We start from the raw sequence: 25866 nt of genomic DNA, 5'->3' as shown, positions 1-25866 counted from the left end.
ACTTCTCTTCCTTAACCTGCCACTCTTGTTTTCCTCCTAATTAGATCTATATCAGCATTGCAGATTTGCCCATACAGTGGAAAAAAATATTCTCAGTTACATTCAAATCTACCAGTGGAATCGTTTTAAATCATAAGAAAATCAAAGTGGCACAGAAGTCTCCTTCTAAAAAAATAACTGCCAAAAAGATGTGCATTTTTCTATGCAACATCTGGCAAGGCAATAAAGGGAGTACCTTATCAGAGCAAGGAATAAATGCCTTCATAACAGAAAGAATCAACAACCCGTGCCAAAGACTTACTATCACCTTAAGGTCTCCTGCGAGCCCTCCTCTTCCCGACAAGGAGACTGCATCTCAAGGAGAGGCAGGTGAAAGCTCTCTGTCATCTCAGAGAGGCTGCACCTGTGTGGAGCCTGACCCGGGTCCTATATAATCCTCCCTGGGCAGCCAAAGAGTAAGCTTGTGGTGGCAGTGAGGAGATGGGGCTGTTTGTGAAGCAGCAGTGCTTGAGCACCTTGAGGATGTGGTGAGTGGGGTTTGGGGTGGGATGGGGAGCTGGGTCCTTTCCTTGCTGGTCTCTCATTTGGTTCTCTCTTGCTTGCAGGTTGCTGCTCCTGTTTGGCTTTTTGCTGCCCTTAGCCCCCTGTGCTGATGGCCTGGGGGATCAGGATCTCTTGGGTAATGAGGCCTCTCTGGGCCGGCAGTGGTTTGGATGTGGGCTTTAGGTTTGTCCAGAGCTTTTTCCCCTCTGCCTTGGTGTGGAGGAAGGCTCTAAAGTGGGGCTGGTGAGCTGGGGGACTTGCAGGGTGTGTGCTTCTGGGAGGGTGCTGCTGGAACTGATGGTGGTCTTCCCTCTGCAGAGAGTGTGACCTGTCATAGGAATGGGATGGAAGTTGAATTTTCAAAAGAGCTTGGCAACTACTCTTGGCATGTGTCTGTTGAGGGTACGTATTGCTACTGCCCTGGCCCGTTCTGCTGTAGCCTGAAAGCGGGTGCCTGCCTGCAGGGCTGATCTTCTACATTCTCCCTAGATGTGAGTGGTGAGGAGATCGTGTCCTGTGACCCCACTGTAGATTATGAGAGGCTGTTGCTCAGTGTCCTGTTCGTCAACTGCACTAGTCTGGAGGTAAAGGGGTCTTCATTCTGGAAGCTGCTGTGATGGAGTGTGGGATTTTTTTCCTGGTCAGGATTGGGTTTAATGGGGTTTCTAGCTCTAACTTTCTTCAGGAGTGGCAATACTTACACTTCTGATAATTTAAAACAGCTCTATAAGAATGGTTCATGCCAGAAATTGAAAAAAATTACCACAATACTTGTTCTTTCAACTGTGGGTTAAACCCCCTTAGACACTGCCATAAATGTGTTCTCCTGTAAAGGAATTGAGCTATTTTAAAGGATATCTTGTAGGGGGATGGACCAGGTTCAAGAGTTTCAAAGCAGTTTCAAAGTTTCTCTATTTACACAATGTGTATTGATAGAGAAATTAACAACACATGCCATTTATAGCTGTTGAGGTAGAGTAATAAGTGGGAGGCCAATCCAAACTAGCATCAAACAGAGGCTTTACTGGTAACTGTTGCTTTTAAGTATTTGAAATACCACAAGACTCTTGGTTTTGGCATTTATTAACTTGTTTCTTGACCAGCTGACTTGCTGGCACTACAACCTGCTAGTCCTTGGGTTTTTTTTTCCTTGACTCCCACAGTTCTCAGTATTTTCTGCTCTTCAACCTAACCTTGTGAGCCCATGCTTTCTAGAGATCTCCTCCTTTTCCATAGGGCTTTTAAAAAAACACTTTTTCTTGTCCTTGCACTGGTACAAACACCTAAAATAACTCTGAAGCTAGAGTTTAGCCTCAATGGCTTTTAGTTGTCCTCATGCTGTGGTGAGTACTGCTGCCTCTTTCTAATTAATGTCTCTTGTCTATAGGATGGTCAGCACCTGCTAAGATTGAGGCTGATGGTGAATGACACAATGGGAGAGGAGAAGAATTTAACTTACAGCACTCGCTGCCATAGTGTTCATGCAGATGAAATTATTACTCCTTTCTTTGCTGGTGCAACAAACTGTATGAAAGACTTCATGGCAGTAAGTAGAGGAATGGGAGTGCTATAGGTCCTGCTTAGAGGCTTGCAAGGCAGGATGGCTGTCTCCTGGAACTGCGTGGCTGGGATCTGCAGAAAGCTGGGGAAAGCTCCAGCCAGCTTCAGGGAGGCCTGTTGGCCGCATGTCCATCTTAGCGTGACCACTAGCTCTTTGAAGAGTTGGTTTGTAAATCGTTATTAACGATGCACATGGTTTGGCTTCAGCCCTGTTGCAGGGAAAACCAGGGTGCTGGTGCCAGCTGCCTGCTCTGGAAAACTATAGCAGATATTTTTATTAGAAAGTTGTAGGGTTCTGACCACTGTCTGTTCCTGTGGTCTAACCCTTGTGCTGTGTTTCAGGTTACTTTCCCAAGACTCATTCCAGGCTTCAGTGATGAGCATATGGTAAGTGCCTTCTGTCTTGCAAAGGGGGGGTGGAGGAGTGCCTGGGGCTTGGGCCTAAACTGAGCCTGATGTCTCCAAGCTGGAGTAGTTTTCTTTGAAGTACTTGCATCTTGTCAGGAAGCTTAATTCTGTGCTATCAATATAGGGAACTTGAGTGTAAAGCCTGTGATGTGGCAGCTCTGCAGGTTGAAGAACTGTGTAATGCCTTGCTGCTTTTGTGTGGTTGGTCCTTCCCTTCCTAAGCAAGGATCTCCTGCTTTGCCAGGTTCCAGCAGCTCCAATGACCTGGACTCTGTCAGTTGATGATGGAACCAGAATACACCAGCTAAGCCTTGGGCAAGCCATGCAGCAAGGCTATAACTTTCTAGCTGATGGCCACAACATGATCCTCCAGGTAGCCTTTACTGCCACTGGAGTTTTCTCCTACAAGGTAGGTGAACAAATTGTCGGCACTGAGATGGTGCTGCTTTAACAGAGGCTAGGTATGTCCCTCCTGTAGACCTGCAGAAAGCACTTGCAGGTCATGGCCAGAGCTGATGTCAAGCTGATGCAGTGCTGTGCCTAGCTGGTGTGAGCAAAGCTGTTTGATTCTGTGTAGCTGTCATCGAATTACCCAGCCCTACAAAATGGGGAAGTACAGTGTGCACCTCGGCAGCCCAGCTGATGGGCATCTACATAAGCAGACTTCTAGCCATAGCCTAACTTGTGAACATCTGACTGGCAGTCTAATGAGCAGATCTCTTTCAAAAGGGTGTTGAGATGGGAAGAAACTGCTGTTGCAGGCATGAACCAGATGTAGTATATGGCCCTGCAGGGTTGGTCTTATGATGGATCATGAGCTGAGCACTCTCTAATAGAGCTCTCTCTTCTTTGTCAGCACAATGATAAGGTGCTCTACACTGTGGCACTCAAGCTCATGTATGGCCCTCCTGAACGTAGACTAACTGTGGAGTCAAGAATGCTTTGTGCACCAGGTAATGCATGGAGAAAGAACCTGATCTGCTTCTGCCCTAAGGAAACTGGTGTTATATTTAACAGAGATGTTGTTACAGGTCCAGCAATCTGTAATGCAACACACATGACTGTTGCCATCCCAGACTTCCCAGGGACCCTTATGGCTGTGGGTGCAGAGGATAAAACCATCCCCATGGACCAGCTTCAGGAAAATGGGATTGCTCTGGACACAAAGACAGGGGTCAAGCTGCATATTAGCAGGGAAGTCCTGAAGTCCAGGGTGAGTTCTGATCTTCAAGTCACAGGAGTTGGTGTGATTACAACTTCTTGGTGCTTAGTCAAGGTCAAAGCTACTGTGCTCTGATTCTCAGTAAGCACCTGTCAAGTCAGCCATGTGTCCTGTGGCTGGCTGAGGGCAGTTGTGATTAAGAACAATGTACAGTGACTTTATAATACATAGGCATCACTCAAAGGTAATTTGGATTTTATGAAGTCTCTTGGCAAAAACAGCTGGAGGTGAAAATATTCCTCTTGGAGTAGGTCGGTACTTTGCATGCCTGGAGCAATGCAAATTAACAAACTAGTGGAGTGTGAAGAGCACCATGGCCTCAGGGCAAGGGAAACAGCTCTAACACATGCATGTGTTAAAATGAGCTCTTGTAGTTACACTCCAGGAGAGTAACTCTTGTCTTTCAGCTACATGGGGAGAGCTGCTCAGGACTTCAGTCCTACATGTCGTCTTTGGAACTGGCTTTTCACTTCCATGGGGAGACTGTGACAATGGTGATGCACCCAGAGTGCCCCTGTGACCAGCATGCACCAATAGGTAAGTGACTGCCTTCTGCAATGGATGTGGCTCATGTGCTGCTCGGATGGTAATCCTTCAGCATGGCTTGTTCTTAAACCAGTCCTTCACAGGAAAGGGCATCTCTAGCCAGAACACAACAGCTTTTGGCAGACTGACCTGTCAGTGACTGGCATGCCAATTTATGTGAACCTCTCTTACAGCTGCTGTATGCACCCAGGATGGGTACATGGATTTTGAAATCCTTGCTGACAGTACTACCCCACTGCTAGACTTGGATACCCTTAGGCTCAGAGATCCTGCATGCCGGCCAGCCTTCAAGTCCTCTTTGAATGACAGAGTTTGGTTTCATGTCCCACTGAATGGATGTGGGACCAGGTATTGGGTAAGTGTGTAGCCAGGATTGATGGGGAGGGCTTTGTGCATTGGGAATGCCCTCACTAATGCTGTTTCTCTGCAGTTGGATGGGGAGAAGATTGTTTATGAGAATGAGGTGAGGGCCCTATGGGCAGACCTTCCACTGCGCAGGATCTCAAGGGACAGTGAACTCAGGTGTGTTTGGCAACTTCTTTGGGTAATACTTAGTCCTGGATATCCTATATATGAACATAAGACTTAGCTGCTCCTTCCTTGTTACAGGCTAACAGTCCTGTGCTCCTTCAGTAATGGTGATGCCTCCCTCACTATAAAGGTAGACAACCTTCCTCCTCCGGCTTCTTCAGTGAACCAAGGTCCCCTCTCCTTAGTTCTTCTAAGCTACCCAGGTAAACCTGACTCTGGGCTCAGGTGGCTGGGAAGCAGCTGGAGCTTGTGGAGGGGATGATGTATGAGTGAACTCCTGTGGTGCATGGGCTTCTAATGACCTGATGTGCTTCCTTTCCTCCCACCCATGCTACCTGAGGCAGATGCCTTAAATCTGTGACTCTAGGACAAACTGCAGCTGGTAGACCAGGTGCTGTTGAAGAGCTCCAGACTAGAGTTTCTTCAGGACTCTCTTATCTAACAAGGCTTTTGTACTTGCAGAGGACTCGTACAGGCAGCCATACCGTGATGATCAGTACCCAATAGTAAGGTACCTACGGCAGCCCATCTTCCTGGAAGTTCAGGTCCTGAACCGCAATGATCCCAATCTCTATCTGGTATTGGATGACTGTTGGGCAACAGCTTCACAAGGTCCGAGCTCACTTCCCCAGTGGAATATTGTTGTTGATGGGTGAGTGCCCTGCTAGATAAATGGAAGCACTTTTGGCAGTGGGTGCATAGATTCCCTAAATCTCCCCTACCTCCCCTTTAGGAACAGAGCCCCAAGTACAAGGGCTTCACTTGGGGTGGCCTTCCAGGTACACTGTACTGGTATGCTGGAACTCTTACGAAGATAGCAGCACCTCTACCCTGAACTTTTGCCTGCTTAAAAAAAACCCCAAACCTTCTCTACCCTGCTGTTCTGACTTGCTTCTTACCTATTGGCAGGTGTGAGTATGACCTGGACAGCTACAGGACTGTGTTTCATCCTGTGGGGCACAGTGTCAGCTATGCAAACTATCGCCAAAGGCTGGAAGTGAAGACTTTTGCCTTTGTGTCTGGTGACAAAGCCCTCCCTGGCCTAGTAGGTGACATTCTCCTACTTAGAGCAGTCAGTAGGAGCAGTTGTCCCGAAATGAATGGACCTCTCATTCTCTGTCCTAGGTATACTTCCACTGCAGTGTTCTGATCTGTGACCGTTTTCAACCAGACTCCCCTTTGTGTATGAGAAGATGCCCGAGGCCATCTAGAAGCAAGCGAGGTAACGAGTAAGCAGATGTTAGATTGTACTGATCCAAGATAATGCACTGTACTATGGGGCTCACCTCTACTACGTTACTGTTGTAGAGAGTGGGATGCCAGGTGTGAACTCTGCAGTGGTGAGCTTGCGGGGTCCTGTCCTCCTTGTGCCAGAAGGATGGTCTGCAACCCAAGGTACTAAGCCTGTGTGGTACTAATATACGTTACCTGGGTTTAGTGAAGAGCTGTCTCCACAAACTATCTTTCTGCTTGCTTTGTAGGGAGCACTCTCTTGAGCAAGGAGGCATGGGCTGGTATTACAATGACTGCTGCTGGTATTCTCTCTCTGGTGGCCACAATGCTACTATTTTTGGCTTTTCTTAAATGCCTAAAGAGAAGAGCATCCATGGTAAATGTGGCATGTTAATGTAGTTTTTGCAAATAAAGTTGGAGTAGAAATGTGACTGCAAAAGTCTTCTGGATGACTTGTGTAGCTGTGGAGTTGTTGCTATACAGTATTGAAGGAACCAGACTGGACAAAGATGAATGTCTTGCTGAGCAGTGGCACTGCTCTCAATGGCTTTGGTCAGAGTGCTCTAACAAACTAGAATTGAAGCTTTTAAAATGTCAAGCTTTTTGGGTGAGACTCAAGTGACAATGGCAGCTTCCCTTATGCTGGATGGCTTCTTCACCTCCTTAGTTCATGTTACAGGGTGACTGACAGGATACTAATTCATTTCTTCTAATACTGTGAGAACTGGCTCCTTAGTAAGATTCCATAGAGTTCTCCTGCCCTTTCTTAGGATTGTAGGAGAGGACTTAACTGAAGAAAAACATTAGTTTAAGGTGAAGTAGTGCTCCTGAACTGTGCAGTGATATTTAGGTCTGATGTTGGTAACTCAGTATCACCTAGACCCTTTACAGCAGTAACCAAATACTCTGTATAAACTTACTACTAGTTTAGCTGGGGCTATATGAAAAGAAGCAGTGTTTCATGACACCTGCTCTGCAGAACCAAAGTCCAGCTGTGAATTGCACTTCATGTTAGTCACCTAGACTACAAAAACTCTAGATTCAATCTTGAGTGAACATAAGGCTTTAACAGGGGCAAAAGATTGCTGCCAGGTGAATGTTTTGGGGCCCTTAAGTAAAAGTACATGGAGATACATGTTCCAGGTAGTAACTTCACTCTAATTGCTAAAGATCAGTCTGTGCAGCAGTACTCAATGCCACATTGCTCTTCAAGGTGAAGTCAGTCATAATTTCACTTGGTTCTGGCTTGTCATAATCAAGTGCCTGGATTGCAGGGGTGAGGAGGGCCATGTGTAGGCTATAGCCTGTAATCAGCCTTAAGCTTACTGTTAGTGAATGTGGAAATGAATCAACTGGCTAGAAAGGACAATTTTCCTGCTGAGACTTTTAAAGGCCAAGACAGCTGCTACATTAATGAGTGATGTCAGTTTGTCAAAGTTTCTGGACTTAAAAACTGCATGTGTGGGGCTCTGCTGTTGCTTTTCAGTTTAAAATGTGTTCAGGCAGTGCCGTCTGGCACAGGTTGATGTGCTCTACCCAGAGAGGCTTGGAGACCTTTAGTTGCCTGAAACTCAAGCTCAGTTTCAATGTATAAAATGAACTTCTACATAAGGGAAACTTGAGGGCAACATATAGATGTCTAAAGAGGACTTGGCTGATAGACATGGGGAATATGCTGTGTTATCTGTATAGCTTCAGGAATGCTGTTTCTAACAATAGCAAAACCCTTTGAAGCAGTGATATTTTTTTTTATTTCATGCCTTACTGCTACAGGCAGGGAGGACTAAATGTGATGGAATAAGCTGTCCTAGAACAATTTAAGTTTAGGTACTTGTATCTCTAGGACTAGAAAGTGACCATGTAAAAAGTAGTCCCTTAATTGGCTTGTTTTGTGCCTTCAAATTGGTTTCAGTGCTCTAGCTCTGCATTCCTGAGGAGCTGAAGACTGTGTAATATAGCTTCTAAAATCACTGGCTGATTTTTAACTACACTTGGGTCAAAGATCACAAGCTTCTTGAGGCTGAGTGAAGCTCAGCAGTGGTATGTTAAACCCCTGGCTGTTCAGCTGTGGTCTGGGGCTGCCCTTCTGTACCTCTGGATTAAAAGCCCTGTTCCCCTTTGCTCTGGCATCAGTGTGCTGCTGTTGGGCACAGCTGCCCTTCTACTGGCCGTGTTTCCCTTGCATTAGACTGCTGTGGCTACTCAGTTATGCTTTTGGCAGCTAACAGCCCACCTGTGGCACGGGCACCTGAAGGAGATGGACCTGCAACTAGTGATAACCTGGTCCAGTCCTTTCGTACTGAACATCAACTTTAGGATTTCTAGTTGTTCCACTCAGCAGCAGGTGCTTGGCATCTGCCTCTAATTGGGTACTAAGCTCTTGAAAGAAACTATTGCATGCTACAAATTTGCCAGCTGATTGCTACCTTCTCTTCTGTTGCAGCTAGTGGCTTCTGTCATCTGGCCACCTCTACCTTTGTAGGTCTGGTCCTCATTTTCAGATACACTGCTGTTAGTAATGTATCTTAGAAGGTTTCTTTAATACCTTATCTGCTTGTTCTATTCCCTGTAGACCAATTAGTGGCTTATTTTAGAGCTTCCAGCAGTTGATAACAAAACAAACATATCTCTGATGTAGAAAAATCTCACCCTCTCTGGAAGAGATTGTGTGTTCTGTCACTTAAACAGCTTATAAATGAGGTATCTATATTGTAACTGGGTAACAGTTAATTTTCCCAAGTGGCCCATTTAAAGAGAGCAAGAACAGTCCCCAATATCACCTTGCTCTCTATCTGTAAGCCTCAAAGCTTCCCTACAGAGAAAGGCAATACAATTACTAGTGTTTTTAGGGAAACAGGGGCACAGAGGGAGCCTGTTCATGATTATCAATAAGCAAATAAACAGATTTTAGGCTAAGAGTTTGGAAGTTAACTCAGGCTTCTTGAGTCTTGATTTAATGCTTTTTCTGCTAGATTATACTGTGTTGTAGTAGTGGTCAGCCAGGGATAACGGGGTGCTTTGAAAATAGTTTAAAACCAAGGGCCTAAAAGGCTCATGAGTAGGTTTGTTGCTCATTACTAACAAATTATTTCTGGTTCTACTACTCCTAGCCTCCCTATCATCTTACATAATAAATATTTTGGGCCAGTTATGGATTGTAGAAAAATGTTTTTTGTTTACTGGATCCATTTCAGGTTTGCTGCCTTTACTTTTCTTGGGGCTTTCTACTACCTGTCAGAATGGAGAGCATTCAGTGCAGCACTCTTGCACTGGTAATTATTTGTCTATTCTGTATTCCCTCTCTTGAATCTACTTATGAAAATGAATACTGCTAGTCCTCTTAAATCTCCTCACTGAAGATTTGGCTTTAACAATGACTAAATACTGAATTTCCTGATTGTCTTTGTTCTGAAATCTCCCATTGCTGTGTTACATTCCTGTTGAACTTTGCAGCCAATTTCCTTTTTGAAATACTTATCAAATGCTTTTGTTCACAATTGTAGTTCCATTCAATTGTGTTTTTTTTAATCCGTGTTGTGCCAACATCTGCAGTATGTGCAGCTCTTCCAGCTGTCCTTGTAAATGTGAGCTCTGTGTTGCAGCTGGGCATTAAAACCTGGGCTTTATTTAAATCGGTTGGCAACAATCAGCATTTGTTTTAAAACGTTACTGTAAAAAAGCTTTCTCTTTACTATATGATTCAGATAATTAGAAGAGGCCTTTGGAGGAATATTTACAGTGAAGCTGGAGCCTGCCTTTTCTGAACACAGCAGGCTAGAAGGATATTAGGAAAACCACAAAGTGGAATGGACTCTTCCTGCTGCCAGAGCTGATGTTCTGGTGGCCAGAAGTTCCATGACTGCTTAACAGGAGCACTAGGAGTATGTAATTTTGGGGTCTTTGAAAATGGAGTGAGGAAAAAGAGGTGGTTTTTGAAAGGAGAAAAGGGTTGTGAGTAACAGATAAAGCTGTTTTGTCTAATACTTAATTACTAAAGCGAAATAGTTGTGTTGATGCTTGGAAGAGAAGCTACTTATACCTGTTATTTCCCCTGTCCCCCTGCTTAAGAGGCACTTAGATTATAAAGACAAAGGAACTGTGTAGCAATATGTTTCAGTTAGCTTTCCAATAGGTTTTCTTTACAGGCAAGTCTTCCTAATCTGTACAAAAATTGGAAAACTTTTCCAATTAGTGTGCCAGAAGATGCTATAAGAAATTTCCCATGTCACCTTCTGGTGTTATTTGCACTATTAGTCTTTCTTATCAAAAAGTCAAACTTTAGGTTTGATATGTTGCCCTTCTTCTCTCAAAGGAATGTTTTCCAAATTCAAAGGGAATTACCATGTAACCATGTAAACTAAATACTGTTAGGTTGCAGGCAGCCAAACAGGGTTTAACAAGTATGTTTAGCCTGCAGGCAGAGAGAATGGAGAGTTCTAATGCTGCCTTTGCATTAATGCCATCTCATTTGAAGACTGGTTGTGCAACACCAACTTAATTGGATTCCATTTGACCTGTGGTTTCCTTATGTTCTGTGAGGTTACAATAACTGATCTCTACTCCTCTAGTACTTGATAACTGGGACAGCTCTGTTAAACTGAATGTTAACTTGTTATACCACTTCCTACTCCTGCTGTCATCACTGGTATCAGAGCTTCTGTGCTTAGTGCCTTCACTTGTACAATTTCCTTTGCTTTTGTTTTATACCAAACCACTAATTTTCAGGGGAAACTCTACTTCTGTAGCCATGTGAAGAATGTGATTTGTATTAGCAGTTACTCTTCTGCACTAAACCAAATAGTGACAGAGTTCTAAAGTGCTAGGATTAGTGAGGTTCAGCTGTACTTCTCTTAAAAACATCAATGTTTGGAATTGCATCCAAAGCAAATGCATTGGAAACCCTCAACCCTAGAGCTGGTAGCAGAGCAAAAGCACTGAGTCACTAAAGATTTGCTGCACACTTGAGGCACACAAAGATCTTGGATCTTTAGTTTTACTGTCCCCTAAATGAAGCCTAAGGCTTTTCTTCATGAAAGGTGGTTGCACTGGGAACTTCAGTAGGGCAAGAAGTATAGTAAGAGTGTTTTGTTAAAAGGTCAGTCTATGTTTTAAAAATGTCACTGTAGTTGTTCATTGCAGCTCTCAGTATAGACAAAGACAGCACTATCTGTAGATGTACAAGTCCATTTCAAGCAAGGCAGTTTGTTATGCAATTATGCTTTTAATTTTGTATCCTGTATACATTGCCTTACACAGTCAAGGAAATGAAGCATAAAAATACAATTGCATGTGACAATGAAAAGGGATGAAAATGCTCTGTCGCACTATGAGTGTAACAGCTTTAGGTTAAACATTGTCTGGCAACTTTGTGTAAACAGGGAGAGTGATCATCACATGTCCAGCTCCGTTCTTTGGGCATGCAGGGCTTCAGATGAAGTCAGTGGACAGACTTTGCTAATGCTAATGGTCAAGCATGCTGTGCATAAATAGCACAGGGCTGGGGACTCATCTGTCGCTTCACTTAAGACTTATTAATGAGCTACTTTTAATACAAAAGATTTCAGGGTACATTTTCTAAATATTAATGTAAATTCCATGCAAGGAGAGCATGAAGTACTGATAACATGATCATTAGGAAAGACTTATGCTGTTAGTCACAGTGTCAACAGAAGTGCCATGAAATTATGAATTTCACACTGGAGCCATTTATTTGCAAGTCACTTTTACTATTTATCAACCTGATAGGGGTTAGGGTTGAAATGATTACTTAAGCTATTGTCCAGCAAACCACCTACTATACTTAAGTCCTATTGACTTAGCACTTGGAATATGAAGTATTTCTGTGAAAGCTCGACAAGTGGTACTTGACAAAGAAGGTTTGTGTACTTGACAGCATGTTGTACTTAACTGTATGGGCTTTTCGCTCATGTGAGCCAAACAAGGCTGATATTCTTAATATTTCCCCCCCTCCATCTTTCTCCTTTTTCCTAAGTGTGGGAAAAGACTGGTGCCTGTTCAGGCAGAGAAGTGTCTCCTTGTCTCTCATTGCTGGATGCAGTTTGAACCTCCACTCCTGGATGGTTAGAATTTACTAAATAACATATTGGCTGATGTGAATGTGCTGTGAAAGATAAATGTTAGTCAACATCCCCATAAATCAAAATATTTCTCCTATAGCTTGCATATATGAATTTAGAGATCTGCACTAGTGAGGGTGTTTAAAATACCTTTGCCCCAACTCTCCTTAGAAAGACTTAGGATGTTTGGGGTCCCCCAGGATGTAGGGAGTAGGGCTGCAGGAGTGGTTGCCCGTTGAGGCATGTCTGTGTGTGAAGTAAGGGCCGGTGAACTAGATCCTTGGGGCTGGGTAGGCTGAGGACCTAGTTGGGAATGGTGCCACTGGGGTGGGAAAGGCTCCTGCTGTTTCCCTGCTAGGCTGGTGCTGTTCTGCAGGAAAACAAGAGAGCAGCTGAGAAAATGGGGCCTCTGCACCATCTCCCCAGCCTCCCTTGCTAAGGACTTCTTAGCTCTACCATAGTGTTTAATAATTACAAAAAAAACCCCAACAAAACCAAACAACCTACACCCTCATCTGAGGGATGGCCTTACTGTCTCCAGTAAAAACACCTGGTCTATGCTGACCTAGTTTTATTTCTTCAGCATATCCCTATCAAAAACCATGCTAATGTGGTGATGGCACAGCACTGAAAGCAGATCTTGTTAAAAGGACATGGTGAGAAGCTTTGAAGTGACGGTGACTGATAAACACACAAAGGTCAGGGCAGCAGGAGTGAAACTGTTCCATGGTAACCTGCTGGTAACTGAGTATTCACAGCTTTAGCTCTAGATAAGTGCTGATGACAGAATGAATTACATAATGAGAAAGCAATTTAAAATGCAGAAGGAAATGGTTCATGTGGAGCCAGACTCTGAGCTGGAATAAATTCACTTGCTTCAGTGTCTGAGTTTATTAAGCCTGTTCCCTTCAACAAAAGATGAGAGTATAATGGAAATTCAGGGGAAAGGATTAAATCCCTTCAGCTGTGTATCCACATATGAGCTGGGGTCTAAAGCTTTTGAGTGTTGTCACTTGAGACAGGCGTAATGGTTCTATCGCTCTGTCTACGGAAGTGCCTCCTGAAAAGCTATTGGAGGCAGCCTTGCCTCAGGGATTGCTGGCTATGTGGTTTTTGTAATAGTTGTTTGCTGAATTAACATGCTATTAAAATAAATGGCTCCTGGAAATCAAAAGAGGTAGAGATAAAGATCTCCCATGTTATGGAGGGCATATAATCATAGGCATGTTTCTTCATTTGCAGTGCTGATGTTTAGTTACCTTATAGGAGTGGGAATAAATCAAGCTAGTTATGAAGTTTGTAACTTTTAATTAAAATTAAAGTAGGTTATATGTTCTAGCAACTGAGTATTCTTGATAAAGAATTTGGTCTGGCCTTTATGATCTCTTGAAACATAAAAGCACTTTTTAAGCAGCTTTAATCTGATTTACCATAAAGAGGCAAATGTTCCTTTAAAACAAAAGTGTGTACAACCTCTGCTTTTGCCTGTTTTTCTGGATGTAGGGACCTGCTATTAGTAGAATAATAGTGTCTCAAAACTAAAGCCCAGTGATTTTTGGTTGCCATGTGCAGCAGAGATGTTTGATTGTCAGAGAATGGGTGCTTAGTGGTTGCTACTGTCAAGTCCTTTCCAAATTGCTCAAGATGGGCACATGAAAACTGAGCCACCTACAGTCAGGTTGAAAACCTGAGCAATATGCTTCAAGATATGTATTTACTAAAGGCTTGCTGCTAGCTGAGGAAATACCACAACAATATGCATGTGCACATGATATGCTGCCAAGGGCAAGAAACTGTTCTTTTTTCTTCTTTTATGTAGATAGGATCTAATCATTACTTTCTACTGCAAAGCAACTTGGTAACTTAATGACAGCTACTGTTTAACTCAGGTTTGTGTTGTCCCCTAACAAGATGGTACAGAACTGTGTCTCAGAGTGATTGGGAATAAATCAACATGGTTAGTTTTAATTTAAAAATATTTAGGAATATTCACGGGACTTCTTGACAATTGCTGATTCTGGAAAATGGGTGGTTTTGTTGGCTTTAAAATGACAGAAAAATGATTGTCTCATCTACTGTTAAACATGTCATGGAGCTTGTACATTAGAAAGGAGATGAGAACTTGATCGTTGTATTTAAAATTTTTGTGAAATGTGTTTATGCTCCTGAACCATGTTTCAGGAGAAAAATGATCCAGAACAGTGTAAACACCTTTCTTTCTCCTTACTGAGCTTAAAGCAAGAAATAAACTTGAAAATTCCCAAGTTTCAAATGGTGGCAGTGTGTCAGCCCTGGGCAGAGGGTCACTGCTTGTCTGGGGTTTTGCACCAAATTATTTTTAGTATGTGGGGTAATCTAACAAAGGGCTTGAGAGCTTTTAATTGCCTGGGGAGAATATAATTCATAACTGTTGGGGAAGATGTAAATAGGAATACAATGCCAAATAGCACTTCTGCCTAAATGCTGCCATGACTATCTTCAGGGCAAGTAATGATCCATCCCCTAGGGGATGTGGTGCATGGTGCTCACCTGCCTGCCCCTGCCTGTGTCTCTTTGGAAGAGAAGAGGGGCTGGCTTGTGGGGGCATACCTGAATTATTGTGGGTCTTGCTACCTGCCAGAGCTGGACCCCAAACGTAGCAGTGGCTGCCCTGACATGAGTGCATCCTCCCAAATGCTTTTGCTCCCATTTGGGGAAGCCTGCCCTGCAGCTGCTGGCCTTACAGGGACCCCAAGCTGCCTCTGGAAATTTTGGCCTAGCAAGATGTAGATGAAGGGGTTCAGACAACTCTTGGCATAACCCAGGCTGATAGTCATGTTGTAGGTGTAGTAGAAAGGCAGGGTGGGGTAAGTCATGGTGAGCTGGGCAAGTTGCAGGCTGTGGAAAGGTGCCCAGAAAATGGAGAAGGCCACACAAATAGCAATTGCTGCATGGGTCAGTCTCTTGGTTTGAGCCCTGGTGCATCTTTGGCTCACCAGTGCTTCTGAGTACCTGGCCCTCGTGAGCAGGATCCTCCTGTAAGCCACTGTGATGAGGGCAAAAGGGATGACAAAAAACAGGAAGAATTGGTAGAGAGTGTACCAATAAATGTCCCTCTGGGGGTCTGGCAAATGAATCTCACGGCCTAGTAGACCTCTAGGTGAAGGGATGAGCTGAGCATACAGCCACATGGGTATAATGCTGAGGAAGGGAAGGGCCCAGAGCATGCAGGTGACAAGGATTGTCACGGGGGCTTCCTGAAGGGACGGGAGGTGAAGGGGTGGATGGTGGCCAGGTAGCAGTCGATAGACATAGCAGTGAGGACATAGATGCTAGTGAACTGGCTGTTGGCACCCAGGGCAGTGATGATGGTGCACATTGTCTCTCCAGAGTGCCAGGCTCTGTTCCCCAGCAGCTGGTGGATGAGGAAGGGCATGCCCAGAAGGAAAAGCAGGTCCACCATGGAGAGGCTGTTGATGATGTCTGGGATGCTACTGCTAGGGCCAGATTTCCTTAAGATTGTACAGATAACCAAGCTGTTACCAATAACGGCCAACAGGCAGGTAATGCCAAACTGGGTGGGCATGATGAAGCTGCCATAGCTCATCCTGCGGGGAGTCACCTGCAGAGACAAGTGTAGGCAGGAAAAAGTCAGCTGTGCCAGGACCGCTGGTGAGAACATGCCTTATGGATGTTCTGGCTTCTAACAGCCGGTGAGTGCTCTGAATGCAAACAGTAACAGATTTCTTAGGCGCATGTAAGATGACGAAGTGCTTTGTGTGTGTGTGGTTGTGTCTAACAACACACAGGCACTTTTTCAGTAGCTTTCACAAATATATGCATTAAGACGTGTCTCTAATCAAATGTGCATACACCCACTCTTCCCTTCGTACATACGCATGTATTAACAATAGAATGGAAGAGCAACAGTGTGTATATCATTCCATGTATGTGCATTTAGACCCTTTCAAATGCATACCTATATAATAAATGTTTCAATACATATATTCATATTTCTGACACATATTGCTTAACTGTATGGATAATAATATCCATATACAGGCTTTCTTCAAAACCATTCCACATAAGTGATTTTTTTCTTCCCCCCTACACCTATTATAGTTTATACACACTAATGTATATTTTCACTTGGCTGTTTATTGCACTTATGAGACAGAGAAAAGTTTTGAACAGCCTTGGAGCTGTTGGGGATGCAGCTGTTCAAGCTCTCAGTGTGATTTGTTTTAAAATCTATCCTTCAGGAAAAATTGGTCCCTATCAGCAGCTTGAAGATGTTAGTGTTTCATGTTGAAAGAATAAAGGTTGCACATTCCTTGGAGATCTGTGGGGCTGCTCAGAAAGCCATTGCTCTAAGCATCAGCAGAGGCTGTTACTGCAGATTAAAAAGCAGCTCCTCTGCTCCCTGCACCACCACCAGGCAAAAGTGATGCCAGGACGTAATGAGGCAGCTCCTGTCACCAAGCTGGCAGCAGAGTGCTGGAAATATGCTTATAGGGACAGCAGAATTTCATTTTAGTGCTAAAGGCAGTGATTGGGATCCACTGATAGACTAAGTAATGAACTTGAGCGCTGGAGAGGCAAATGGGGCCTGAAGTAAATAAAATCCTCTAAATAAAATGATGGGCAGGCAGCACTGAGAGGACAGTGCTTTTAGGGTCTAACTGAGTATAAATATCTCCATATAATTCTGCAAAGAACCACGTTAATCTAAAGTCAAGTTTGCAGCAAGATTTGCAAGTATAGATTGGGGATAGTCTCTTTAGATTCCGAAGCAAGATCATCCTAAAAGTGAAAAGGTACAAGCTGTGTAAGTACACAGAAAGCTAGTGTTTTCTGGCTGTTCCTGGTAAGTTGCAGCACAGATGATAAACAGCATCATTATTTCCTTCCTGTGAAGTGCTTTCTCCATTTCAATTCGTTTTGAGCTCTTGAGCACAGTAACAGTTAATATGTTTCATTTTAGGTGGACTGATAGAATAGGAGATAAACAAGGGATTTATTTTCTAGGTGTATTTGAAATTACAGCAGTTCAGCATGTAAAAAAGGCAAAACACTGGAAACAAATGAGGTGGTGACTGTGTTATAATCAGTCACATTAATCATTGCCTTATTTCCCTCAACCATTAGTCTGCTCTTAGCAGCCAGTAAACTCCTAGATTGAAGGCATTACTGCCTAGAAAAAGTAAGATTTGGAAAGTAAGATTAGACTCAAACTGTACACTGATGATGGGGGCCAGTAGTCTGGTGAAAGGCAGGATTCTGTAATGACTAGAATGCTATTTCAAAGCTCACCTTTTGCTAGTTGTAAGAACTTCTAGCACTTAGAAATAGTTATTTCAGTATTTCACAGCTCTTAAAAGCAGGTGCCAGTCCATTTGCACAAGGGATAATGTATTCCACTTACCAGCCAGTGCAAAATGCCTCCTTCACCTCAATGCACCCACCACACTACCTAGTTGGAGTCTCTTCATTTGCAAACACCAGTATATTTCAGTTTTTTGCAGTCCAGTGTATGCACTGGGGAATTTGCTTTTAGGTTGCGTTACCTACAGCTGTGACATGCATCACCACACAGTTCTTAAGAACAGCATTCTATTTTTTTCCCCCACTGATCCTCACCTGCTGCAAACTGGCAGAGCTCTATTGTAATTAACAGCAGCTGCAGATTTGATCCTAAAGTGATGATACCAGCTATGTAAAAAACTATGTACATATATTCATGTTAAATCTTTTTCCACATTTCAGATGGATTTCTCCAGGCTGTATGTCATGTAAACAGTATCACAGCACTAGCTTTTCTTACAAGGAAAGTAGAGAAAGTACTTCTCCTGTTTCTTTTTTTTTTTCTTTCCTACCACTTGCATACTACTATCAATCAAAAGTTAAAAAAAAAAAAATGTGGTTGGGAATAAAGCTTTGAAGCACCTGAAAAAGCAAACATTTTTATCTACTTAGTAAATTATGAAAGAAATCTCCTGTTATGGTCTCCATTCTGTAAATCCTTCATAGTTAACTGGAATTTAGTAAATACTAGAGCACTTTATGAACTAGCATCAGGTCCTGTGTGTCTCCTGCAGACAGTAACGGGGAGTAAGGCTAAGGATGCCTTCACTCTACTGCTGAAGGGTGGGGCCAGCTTATCACTACAGCTGAAAATGTTACCACCAATACTATGTAGAACACATTATGGCTCAGATGATAGATAGATAAACTGACTCCACGTTGGAGTCAAACAGCATGTTGGCTCATGCAAAGCTCGAGTATTACACTAATTTAGTTCTTAGGATTCTGCATTTCCATGAAAAGGGGAGTGATCTGCAGTTTGTGGCTCAGTGATATTGGCCAGCCAAAGTACTTTAATGTTAACTGAGAAGAAAAACGCAGCTCCAAATGTAGCCCTTCCTACAAGTAGGTCTGGAAAAGTTGTTTTTACTGTAGAATAAACAGAATAACAAGACAACCTGGTTAAACAAACAGCACTTTATTAAACTAATATAGTTAGATACTTAATGCTTAAAAATATTATAGCATTTGCAAAAATGAAAAAAGTTTAAATAACATACAAGAAGTTACAACTGAAAAGCAAAACAGGCAATTTAAATACCTAAATAAATATGACAAAATGCAAGACCTAACTGCATACCATTGATGTGATGAGGCAATGAGAACAAGGAAAATATCCCTTCAGAATAATGCAACATCTGAAGCTATATAAAAGCTGATACCATGACTTACTTAACACATGATAAAACCCAATTTTCCTCATATAATAAATATAAAGCATTGGCGTGGTGTGCTCATACTATTTTAACAAAGGCTGTTAAGGCTTAAAAATTTTTTTTTAACATTCAAAAAACATTTCTGGTGTTCTGAGCTTTGACACTTATGTATCAAAATGATCAACTGCTGTGTACAAATTTCAAAAGATAGTACACCCAGAACTCCAGTAACAAATGGGAAGTCAAATACCTACCTACCCTTTCTTTCAACTAATTGTCACTGACTCGACAGTAGCAGTTATTATTACATCCCTTTACAAAATTCTGTGGAACATTCCGTTATGCTCACAGACTTAATATCACAATGCTCTGCTGCTTAATGGTTATTCTTAATATTAGTTTTACAGTGACAATGTAAGATGCATATTGATTTTATCAGTTCCCATAAGGAGTGGTTGAATGCTCAACGAGTAAACAATTATATTGCAAAGGTCAGGGTAGTACAGTTAAGTGCCTATGAAGGAAGTGGGGAGAAACCCACTTATTCGTTCTTTCCATTATTGGCAGAAAGATCCAAGACAGAAGGACTCTTCTGTGGCAAACTTCCATTAACTTCTTGCTTCTTTATCTGACCCCTGTATACAAGAGAAAAGAATGGTTTTACAGTCTGTTCTTCTGTAAGATTATGGTCTTCTAACTTTTTGCTCAAAAAAGACGAGCAACGTGAGATGTAAACCTGTCTTGAGACTCCTGGAACATCCACTGCTGGTCTACCAGAGCGTCTCTCAAAAGACACAGGAACACAAAAAGAGCAGGTATTATCTGTTTTAACATCAGAGCTGTAAGTCGATATGACTGGTCTGTAGGTTGGGTTGCATATTCAGATATGCTATGGAAAAAAAGAAGTCTTTTTTGGAATTGGTGGGCAATGTTATGAACCTGGCAGCATATCCTGGAGGAGTGTTAGGGAGCCCTGGAACAAATGCAAGCACACTGGGCCTTGCACCATGGTCTTGTCATCCTGATGATATCATGGGCTCCACAAGCAGTTTTGTGTGTCCACAGCTGTGATGAAGGAGCAAACTCAGGAAGTCTAGGATGGAGCAGCTGTAATTTTTCTTCTTGCTCTCCCTTATGTTTAAGAAGTGATTATCATTATTCTTTCCCTGGTAGATATTTAAGTGGGCAACAGGTGGCACTCCAGCACAACCTGCTAGTGCCTCTTACTCCTAGCCAGTACAAAGAAGCATGGCTTAAGGCAATGCTGAGTGAAATAGGCCTCCAAGCCTGAAGTACTGGGAGACATAATGTGCAAGCAGCACATGTGCAGCATCCAGTAAAACCTGTAATTTCTATTTTGGCCACACTGCCCCTTTTAAGTACGCCTCTGCCTATTCCAAATCTACAACTAATCTTGGTCCTTCACTCTACAAATGCAGGTAAGCAGACATAGCTGGGTCGTCATGCAGAAAAAATTGCAAACGGTTCATCCTCTAGGCAAAGTCCAATTTGGAAGTGTGTTTTAATGACATTTAAAGCAACAAATACTCTGAGTGACACAAAGCTGTATTTTATTGCTTGATGTCATGTTGTGTTAGCACATGCACATTTAAAGACTATTTACATTTCCTCTTTTGTAAATAGGCAAGAGGGCATGTACTAACTCTCATTAAAATATATATTGGTGACTAGACACTTGTACGCTGCACATTAAGCCACCAGTGTAGCCAGAGATGCTCTGTTGGGGTCAATTATATGGAACTTAGTTACTGGGCCTGAAAGTAGCTCATGGTTGCAAGAGCATTCCAGACGCCTTTAGAAGGCCTTGAACAGAATAAACAAGAAGATAGAAAAAGAAAGAGCCCAATTAGAAAAACACAGGTGCACATTCCATGATAAAGGGAACTTGGCACAAACAACCTCAGTTCAGGGGCTTATCTCGACCAATTGGACTGAGACAATTTTCGCATGCTCTAGCTAACATAGCCAATTAAGTCCTGTGTTTATGAGCATGTACAGAGTGAGTATAACTAACTGTATCTTATGTTTATGTGCGTGGACAGTATCGATGTAACCAATCACATTTTATGCTTGTGCGCGTGGACACCAAATGCTTGCATGCAGCAGCCAATCAAAGCTGCTAAGCAACTTAGAGAATTGTATAAGAATGATCAGCTAGGCTCAATAAACTGGCGACTTTAATCATCATATTGGTGTCCTGTCGTCCGGGCCCCACACGGAATAACCCTAAACCCTACAATGCTCTAGCATTCAAGAAACATTTGTTAAACTAAGCAACAGTTGCTCACGTAGAATAAAGTAATCAATGCAATAGTACAGTTGCAGAGTTTGAAACCCAAGCATGGATCAAGACATCAATACTCACCTTGAAGCATACCAGTAGTTGACCAGAGTTGAAAGAACGACATAACAAACACTAAGTACTCCAGAAACTCCCAGTGAAAGTGCACCCAGGCCACACAGCACACAGAGGAGGGCTATGCCACCTATGGCTATTATAACACCTAGAAAAAGAAAATCAGTTTGTTATTTAAACAAGTTTATATACAAGTATATTAGAACATCTGACGTTCTACCACAACCCCAATTTCAAACCATTTGGGAAAACAAGTCTTCTGCAATCAACTAGCAGGCCTCTATAAAAGCTATGCATGGTCAAGATAACTGGTTTAGGCATATCCTGGTGGCTGAGATGATTAGAAAGGGAAATAGGATTTCCCCTGTATAGACTACACTTAATCCGATTACTATTCTTGTATTAAGAGTTTCACTACTGCTGCGACCTGAGGACTACATGCAGAAATCCTCAATTGCTTGAACTGGGGTCTCCAAAAGGAAGAATTAAAAAAAAGACAAGACATCATGCCTTAGAAGGGAATAAGTAAGTACATACATGCAGGCATGTAATACCTTCCATGACTATCACACCGACACAGGCCATTAGGGCTGTTGTAACAACAAAAATCAGGAAAAATGCAACGGGAATAGCAGACACTGCAATAAACATCAGGAGCGATAAGGCAACAAAAGGATGGTCATCTAAATATTGGCCAACACGAGAATTCATAAATGCAACAACCTGTGGATGAAAGAAAAACATTTCAGATTTTGTTTTTATCTTGTCATAGATAACTTTTAAAGGTCACTGCTACTTTAGTGAACTGCAGGTAGCATCTTTTTGTAAGTCTGCAGCTGGAATAGAGGGCAGCTGTTGCCTCTGTATTTCAAAAGCATGAAGACTTACTACAAATTTAGATAACTTCATAGCAAATATGTTCTACCAAGAACAGACATGTTTCTCTTGGACTTCCCAGTTCCATTCTTGCACAAATTAAAAAAACAAAACAAAACAAAGAACCTGAAAACAAGTAAAAAACCAAATCACAGTTTAGCTGCACAGTATTTCAGTGGGGTCTCAACACTATGATTTTGATCTAGAGAACTGTATTTGTTAAGAAAAAAAATACTGTAACATTTAAAAATTATGATTTTTCTTTTTTTCATGCCTCAGTAATATCTGCAACCTGCTCGTATATTGACTGTAAGTACAGTGCAGGCATGTCTGCTAATTATAATATAAAATTATATATATATAAAATTATAATATTTTTTAAAAATCCTCTTTACAGATGCAGTCATACCTACACACTAGAATTTTACTGTAGTAGAGACATTTCCTGTCCCTTAAGGAAATATGTATTGCAGTTTTAGTTCTTTTTATAGCAGCACAACCATTTAACTAAAATGCCACTCTACTATCTCAAATGGTTATACCAGTAAAACACAGAAATGCAGAACAGGCTTCTCTCTTTCTTGATTGCTGAAGGTGTAGGAGGACAGCCCTTCCCATAGGCTCCTCAGTGTTCACTTAAAAAGAGAGTACCCATTCCCCCCCACCCCCCAAAAGAAGTTCTGAAATTGCATTTAAATAAATTGGGGTGTGATATTCCAAGAGTTATGAAAGGAGTATCTTTATAAATATATTATAAATTATAATCCAGACCCACATTTGAGTTGCTATGGATGGACTGCACCATGGAGTGCCATTGCTTCTGCAGTTCTTGCATTTCTTTAGACATGCTGTAATCCTCAGCCACGAGCGTGAATCTTTTGAACAACCAGTTCTCACTCAGCCATCCAATTTTCCTTAAAATTAAGGTACAATTAGTAACAGGCTCACACAGATGTTTTTTGAAAATGAAGTATTTCATTTGCAACAACAGAGAATGTAGATTTCAGATGTTAATGTGATCCACAGAGCCTAAAACATTACTTTTACAAAAGTACATCTAAAGTAGGCGGCTAGTCCCCGAAAGCTTTTCTGAGACTCCAAAAGCCGAGTATCAAGATACAAGGCGACTCTCGCCTTCTTCCTTTATAACATTAACCCCACGTTTAACGGTGAGGGTACTGAATTACCAGTAAAAAGGTCAATTTTAACAATCCACGTGGACAATTTATCGCTACTAGTCCTGGAAGCTTGTAACACCTTAACGACACTTGTTTTTGTAAGTAGCCTCTCGTTCAGAATTGCAGCCATACCCTGTACAGCTTCAAAACTCCGCGTATAAAGGCGAAATGCTTTCAAACGCTCTGAACATACTTAATTGTGACAGTTTAAAGGCAACACCAGCTCAAAAAAAATCTCCCTTCCCCCTCGAAAACGTAGTCCGCCGCTGCCCGGAGGACCCGCACCAGGGGAAGGTTAAAAGAGGCGTTTCCCTGCTCGTAAATCCGAACGGTCTCCCTGTCAGTATGCCTACTTCACGCTCTGCCTCCGGCCGCGCTCCCTCCCTTTGTTTACACAGCACTTCCACACAGCAGCGCCCGAGTCCTTGCTCCTCGCAGCACCGGGGGGGAGCAGCTCCCGCCGGAGGAAGCCTCCCCGCCGACAACGCTCGCGCCGGGGCAGGCAGCGCCCGAGCCCCGAGCGTTTTACCTCTCCCCCACGCCACCACCCGCGGCCTAACGCCTTCGAGGTCAGGAGCCGATTAATCCCACCCCGCCAGGCCGCCAGCGCCGAGGCGCGCCGACCGCTGCCCTTCAGGCCGGGTCCCCGGGCAGCAGCCGCCGCGCCCTGGGCCGCCCTCCCCCGGCCTGTAGCGCTGGGGCGTAGCGCGGGTCTCCCCCCCCCCCGCCTCAAGCGGGGCGGGCGGGCGGAGGCCGCGCAGGGCTGAAGGGGCCGCGCTGCCCCGCTGTAGGGGCTCGGCGCTGGCGGCTGAGAGGCCCCGTCGCGGCGGGCTGGGGGCCGCCGCCCGCCCGAGCCGGGGGAGGTGAGGGGAACGGGGCTCCCGCAGGGCTGCGCTGCGCCGCTGGCGCCGACCCTCCCGCTGCGACCGAGCGGCGGTCAGGGCTGACGGGCCGCCCCCCGCCGAGCCGGGGCCGTCCCTCTCACCTGCGGCGGCTGCCCGCCGGGCCGCAGCCCCTCTCGGCGCCTCGCCCTCCCGCCCTCCGGTTGCAACGCCCGGCGCGGCCCGGGCTGGGCCTGCCGGGGCCGAGGGAGGTGCCGCCGCCCTCCCGCCGCTGTCTCCTCCCCGCGGGGGCCGGCGGCTCGGCGGGCAGGGCCCGGCGCCGCGGGAGGCTGAAGAGAGGAGAGGGCCGGAGCAGCGGGGCAGGGACACCCGCGGCGTGGCGCAGGCACCGCGGCGGGGTGTTCAGCGAGGAAGGGACTAGGGAGGTTTCCAGAGGCTGCCCGGGGGCTTAGGGGCTTTTATTGGTTTCCCTGTTGTGCCCTTTCACGTCCCACTGCCTGTCCTGCCTTTCACACACCACACGCCCCCCCGGGCCCTGCCTCAGCCTCTCAGGTCTGGGCACCCTCGGAGCGTGCCAGGGCTTTGTGTGGCTTGAGGAGCTTTTTCGAATTAAGGGTAGAAAATGAGGGTATCTGCGATAGTAGGGTACGCTCAGCCCCGAGAGACTGGGGGTGCAGCGGGCCGGGGCGGGAGGAGTGGCTGGGGGTGTCAGATCTAGATTCCCGGTGCCAGAGCCGGTCAGATAGCGGTGGGATGTAATCCCACCATCCCGGCCGGAGGGGTTGCTGCCGTCGGGTGGGAGGCTACGAAGGCAGCTTTAGGTGGATTGTGGCTGTTGAGGCGGTCACGCCGTGTGGTGTAGTGGAATGGGAGCTGTGAAACACTTCATCTGGCATAACCACCTTCACCTCCCGCTCCATCTCTGGTTACTTGTTCCCACACGTTTCCACCTTGTCCTGCTGTCTCCACGGGTGTTTGGGTGGCCACGTGGCAAACCTATTTGGGGAGATGCTCCACGCGAGGAATAATAGCTTGAAAAATTCAGCTGGGTTTTCAGCAAGATCGGTGCATCCTACAGTGTCCCAGCATTTGGATGGGACTGTTCATCTCAGAAATTACGCTCGCTGAGGTGTGTTGCACGATGATTTGGCCTGGCTGCTTTCCAGAGCCATCACGATGGTGTTACAGGCAAGCGTGAAGCTTCAGTGAATTCCCAGCTTTTGCTACATAGATGGAATTTTTCATGCTGTAAATTACAGTCAGAAATCAGTAAAATATTCATGCTTCTCATGACTGCTTTAATCATTCTTTTTAATTGGTGCCACCCATGAGAGTATTGCAAAACTGAACGATAATGGTTTCGTGATTATTTTTTAAAGGCAACAAAATAAATACCATGTTTAATTTGGAGCGCGCTGGTCTTAGAACGCAAAGAGAGGTTGATACAGAATCGTATGCACACACATCTGGTTCTGAGAAAAACAATATGTTGACAATCGACATGTACAGACATTTTGAGCTAAGCGGGGGCTTTCTAGTTCTATCAAGGTTTTATAAAGTATGGGGGTTTTAACCTATCAGACTGTCAGAGCTCTGTGTCTTTGAGGTGCTGATTTCAATGAGTTCTGCAGATACAAGGATCTGTGTAGACAGAGGAAGTAAAAGAGAGATTTGCATATTAATGCAAATTTGGACCATGGGCTCTAAAAGCCCAACACAAGATACCTGCAAGAGGATGGTGAGGGCAAGTTTAT

General features: G+C 44.1%; 3 protein-coding genes across 4 annotated transcripts; 1 reads left to right on the top strand and 2 right to left on the bottom strand.

Annotated features, from left to right (window-relative positions):
• The first annotated feature begins 480 nt into the window (after positions 1-480).
• ZP2 (zona pellucida glycoprotein 2) lies at positions 481-7101 on the top strand. Its single transcript, XM_009926129.2, has 18 exons — positions 481-527; positions 606-679; positions 862-945; positions 1033-1127; positions 1931-2089; positions 2446-2490; positions 2756-2920; positions 3368-3464; positions 3543-3724; positions 4141-4270; positions 4453-4634; positions 4710-4801; positions 4889-5013; positions 5273-5462; positions 5720-5855; positions 5936-6032; positions 6119-6205; positions 6292-7101. The coding sequence occupies exons 1-18, from the start codon at positions 481-483 to the stop codon at positions 6435-6437; spliced, it is 2133 nt and encodes a 710-aa protein (XP_009924431.2). The 3' UTR covers positions 6438-7101.
• Positions 7102-14729: 7628 nt separating this feature from the next.
• LOC104322792 (melanin-concentrating hormone receptor 1-like) lies at positions 14730-15847 on the bottom strand. Its single transcript, XM_009926139.2, is given in 2 exon segments — positions 14730-15355; positions 15358-15847. Coding segments are annotated over 2 exon segments (1050 nt in total). The 5' UTR covers positions 15782-15847.
• A 2738-nt stretch (positions 15848-18585) lies between these two features.
• Positions 18586-24428, bottom strand: LDAF1 (lipid droplet assembly factor 1). 2 transcript variants are annotated; one of them, XM_069810115.1, is made up of 5 exons: positions 24256-24428; positions 22868-23006; positions 21771-21939; positions 21226-21364; positions 18586-19474 (listed from the first exon to the last, which is right to left on the bottom strand). In XM_069810115.1, the coding sequence occupies exons 2-5, from the start codon at positions 22937-22939 to the stop codon at positions 19381-19383; spliced, it is 474 nt and encodes a 157-aa protein (XP_069666216.1). In that variant the 5' UTR covers positions 22940-23006; positions 24256-24428; the 3' UTR covers positions 18586-19380. The 2 variants fall into 2 exon arrangements, with proteins under 2 accessions (XP_069666216.1, XP_069666215.1); XM_069810114.1 differs by lacking the exon at positions 24256-24428 and adding an exon at positions 23556-23574.
• Positions 24429-25866: the final 1438 nt, after the last annotated feature.

Source organism: Haliaeetus albicilla, chromosome 22 (assembly GCF_947461875.1).
Source record: "Haliaeetus albicilla chromosome 22, bHalAlb1.1, whole genome shotgun sequence".
NCBI classification, from domain to species: Eukaryota; Metazoa; Chordata; class Aves; order Accipitriformes; family Accipitridae; genus Haliaeetus; species Haliaeetus albicilla.
The sequence above is the reverse complement of the archived record's forward strand: the minus strand, read 5'-3'. Positions and strand labels throughout refer to the sequence as shown.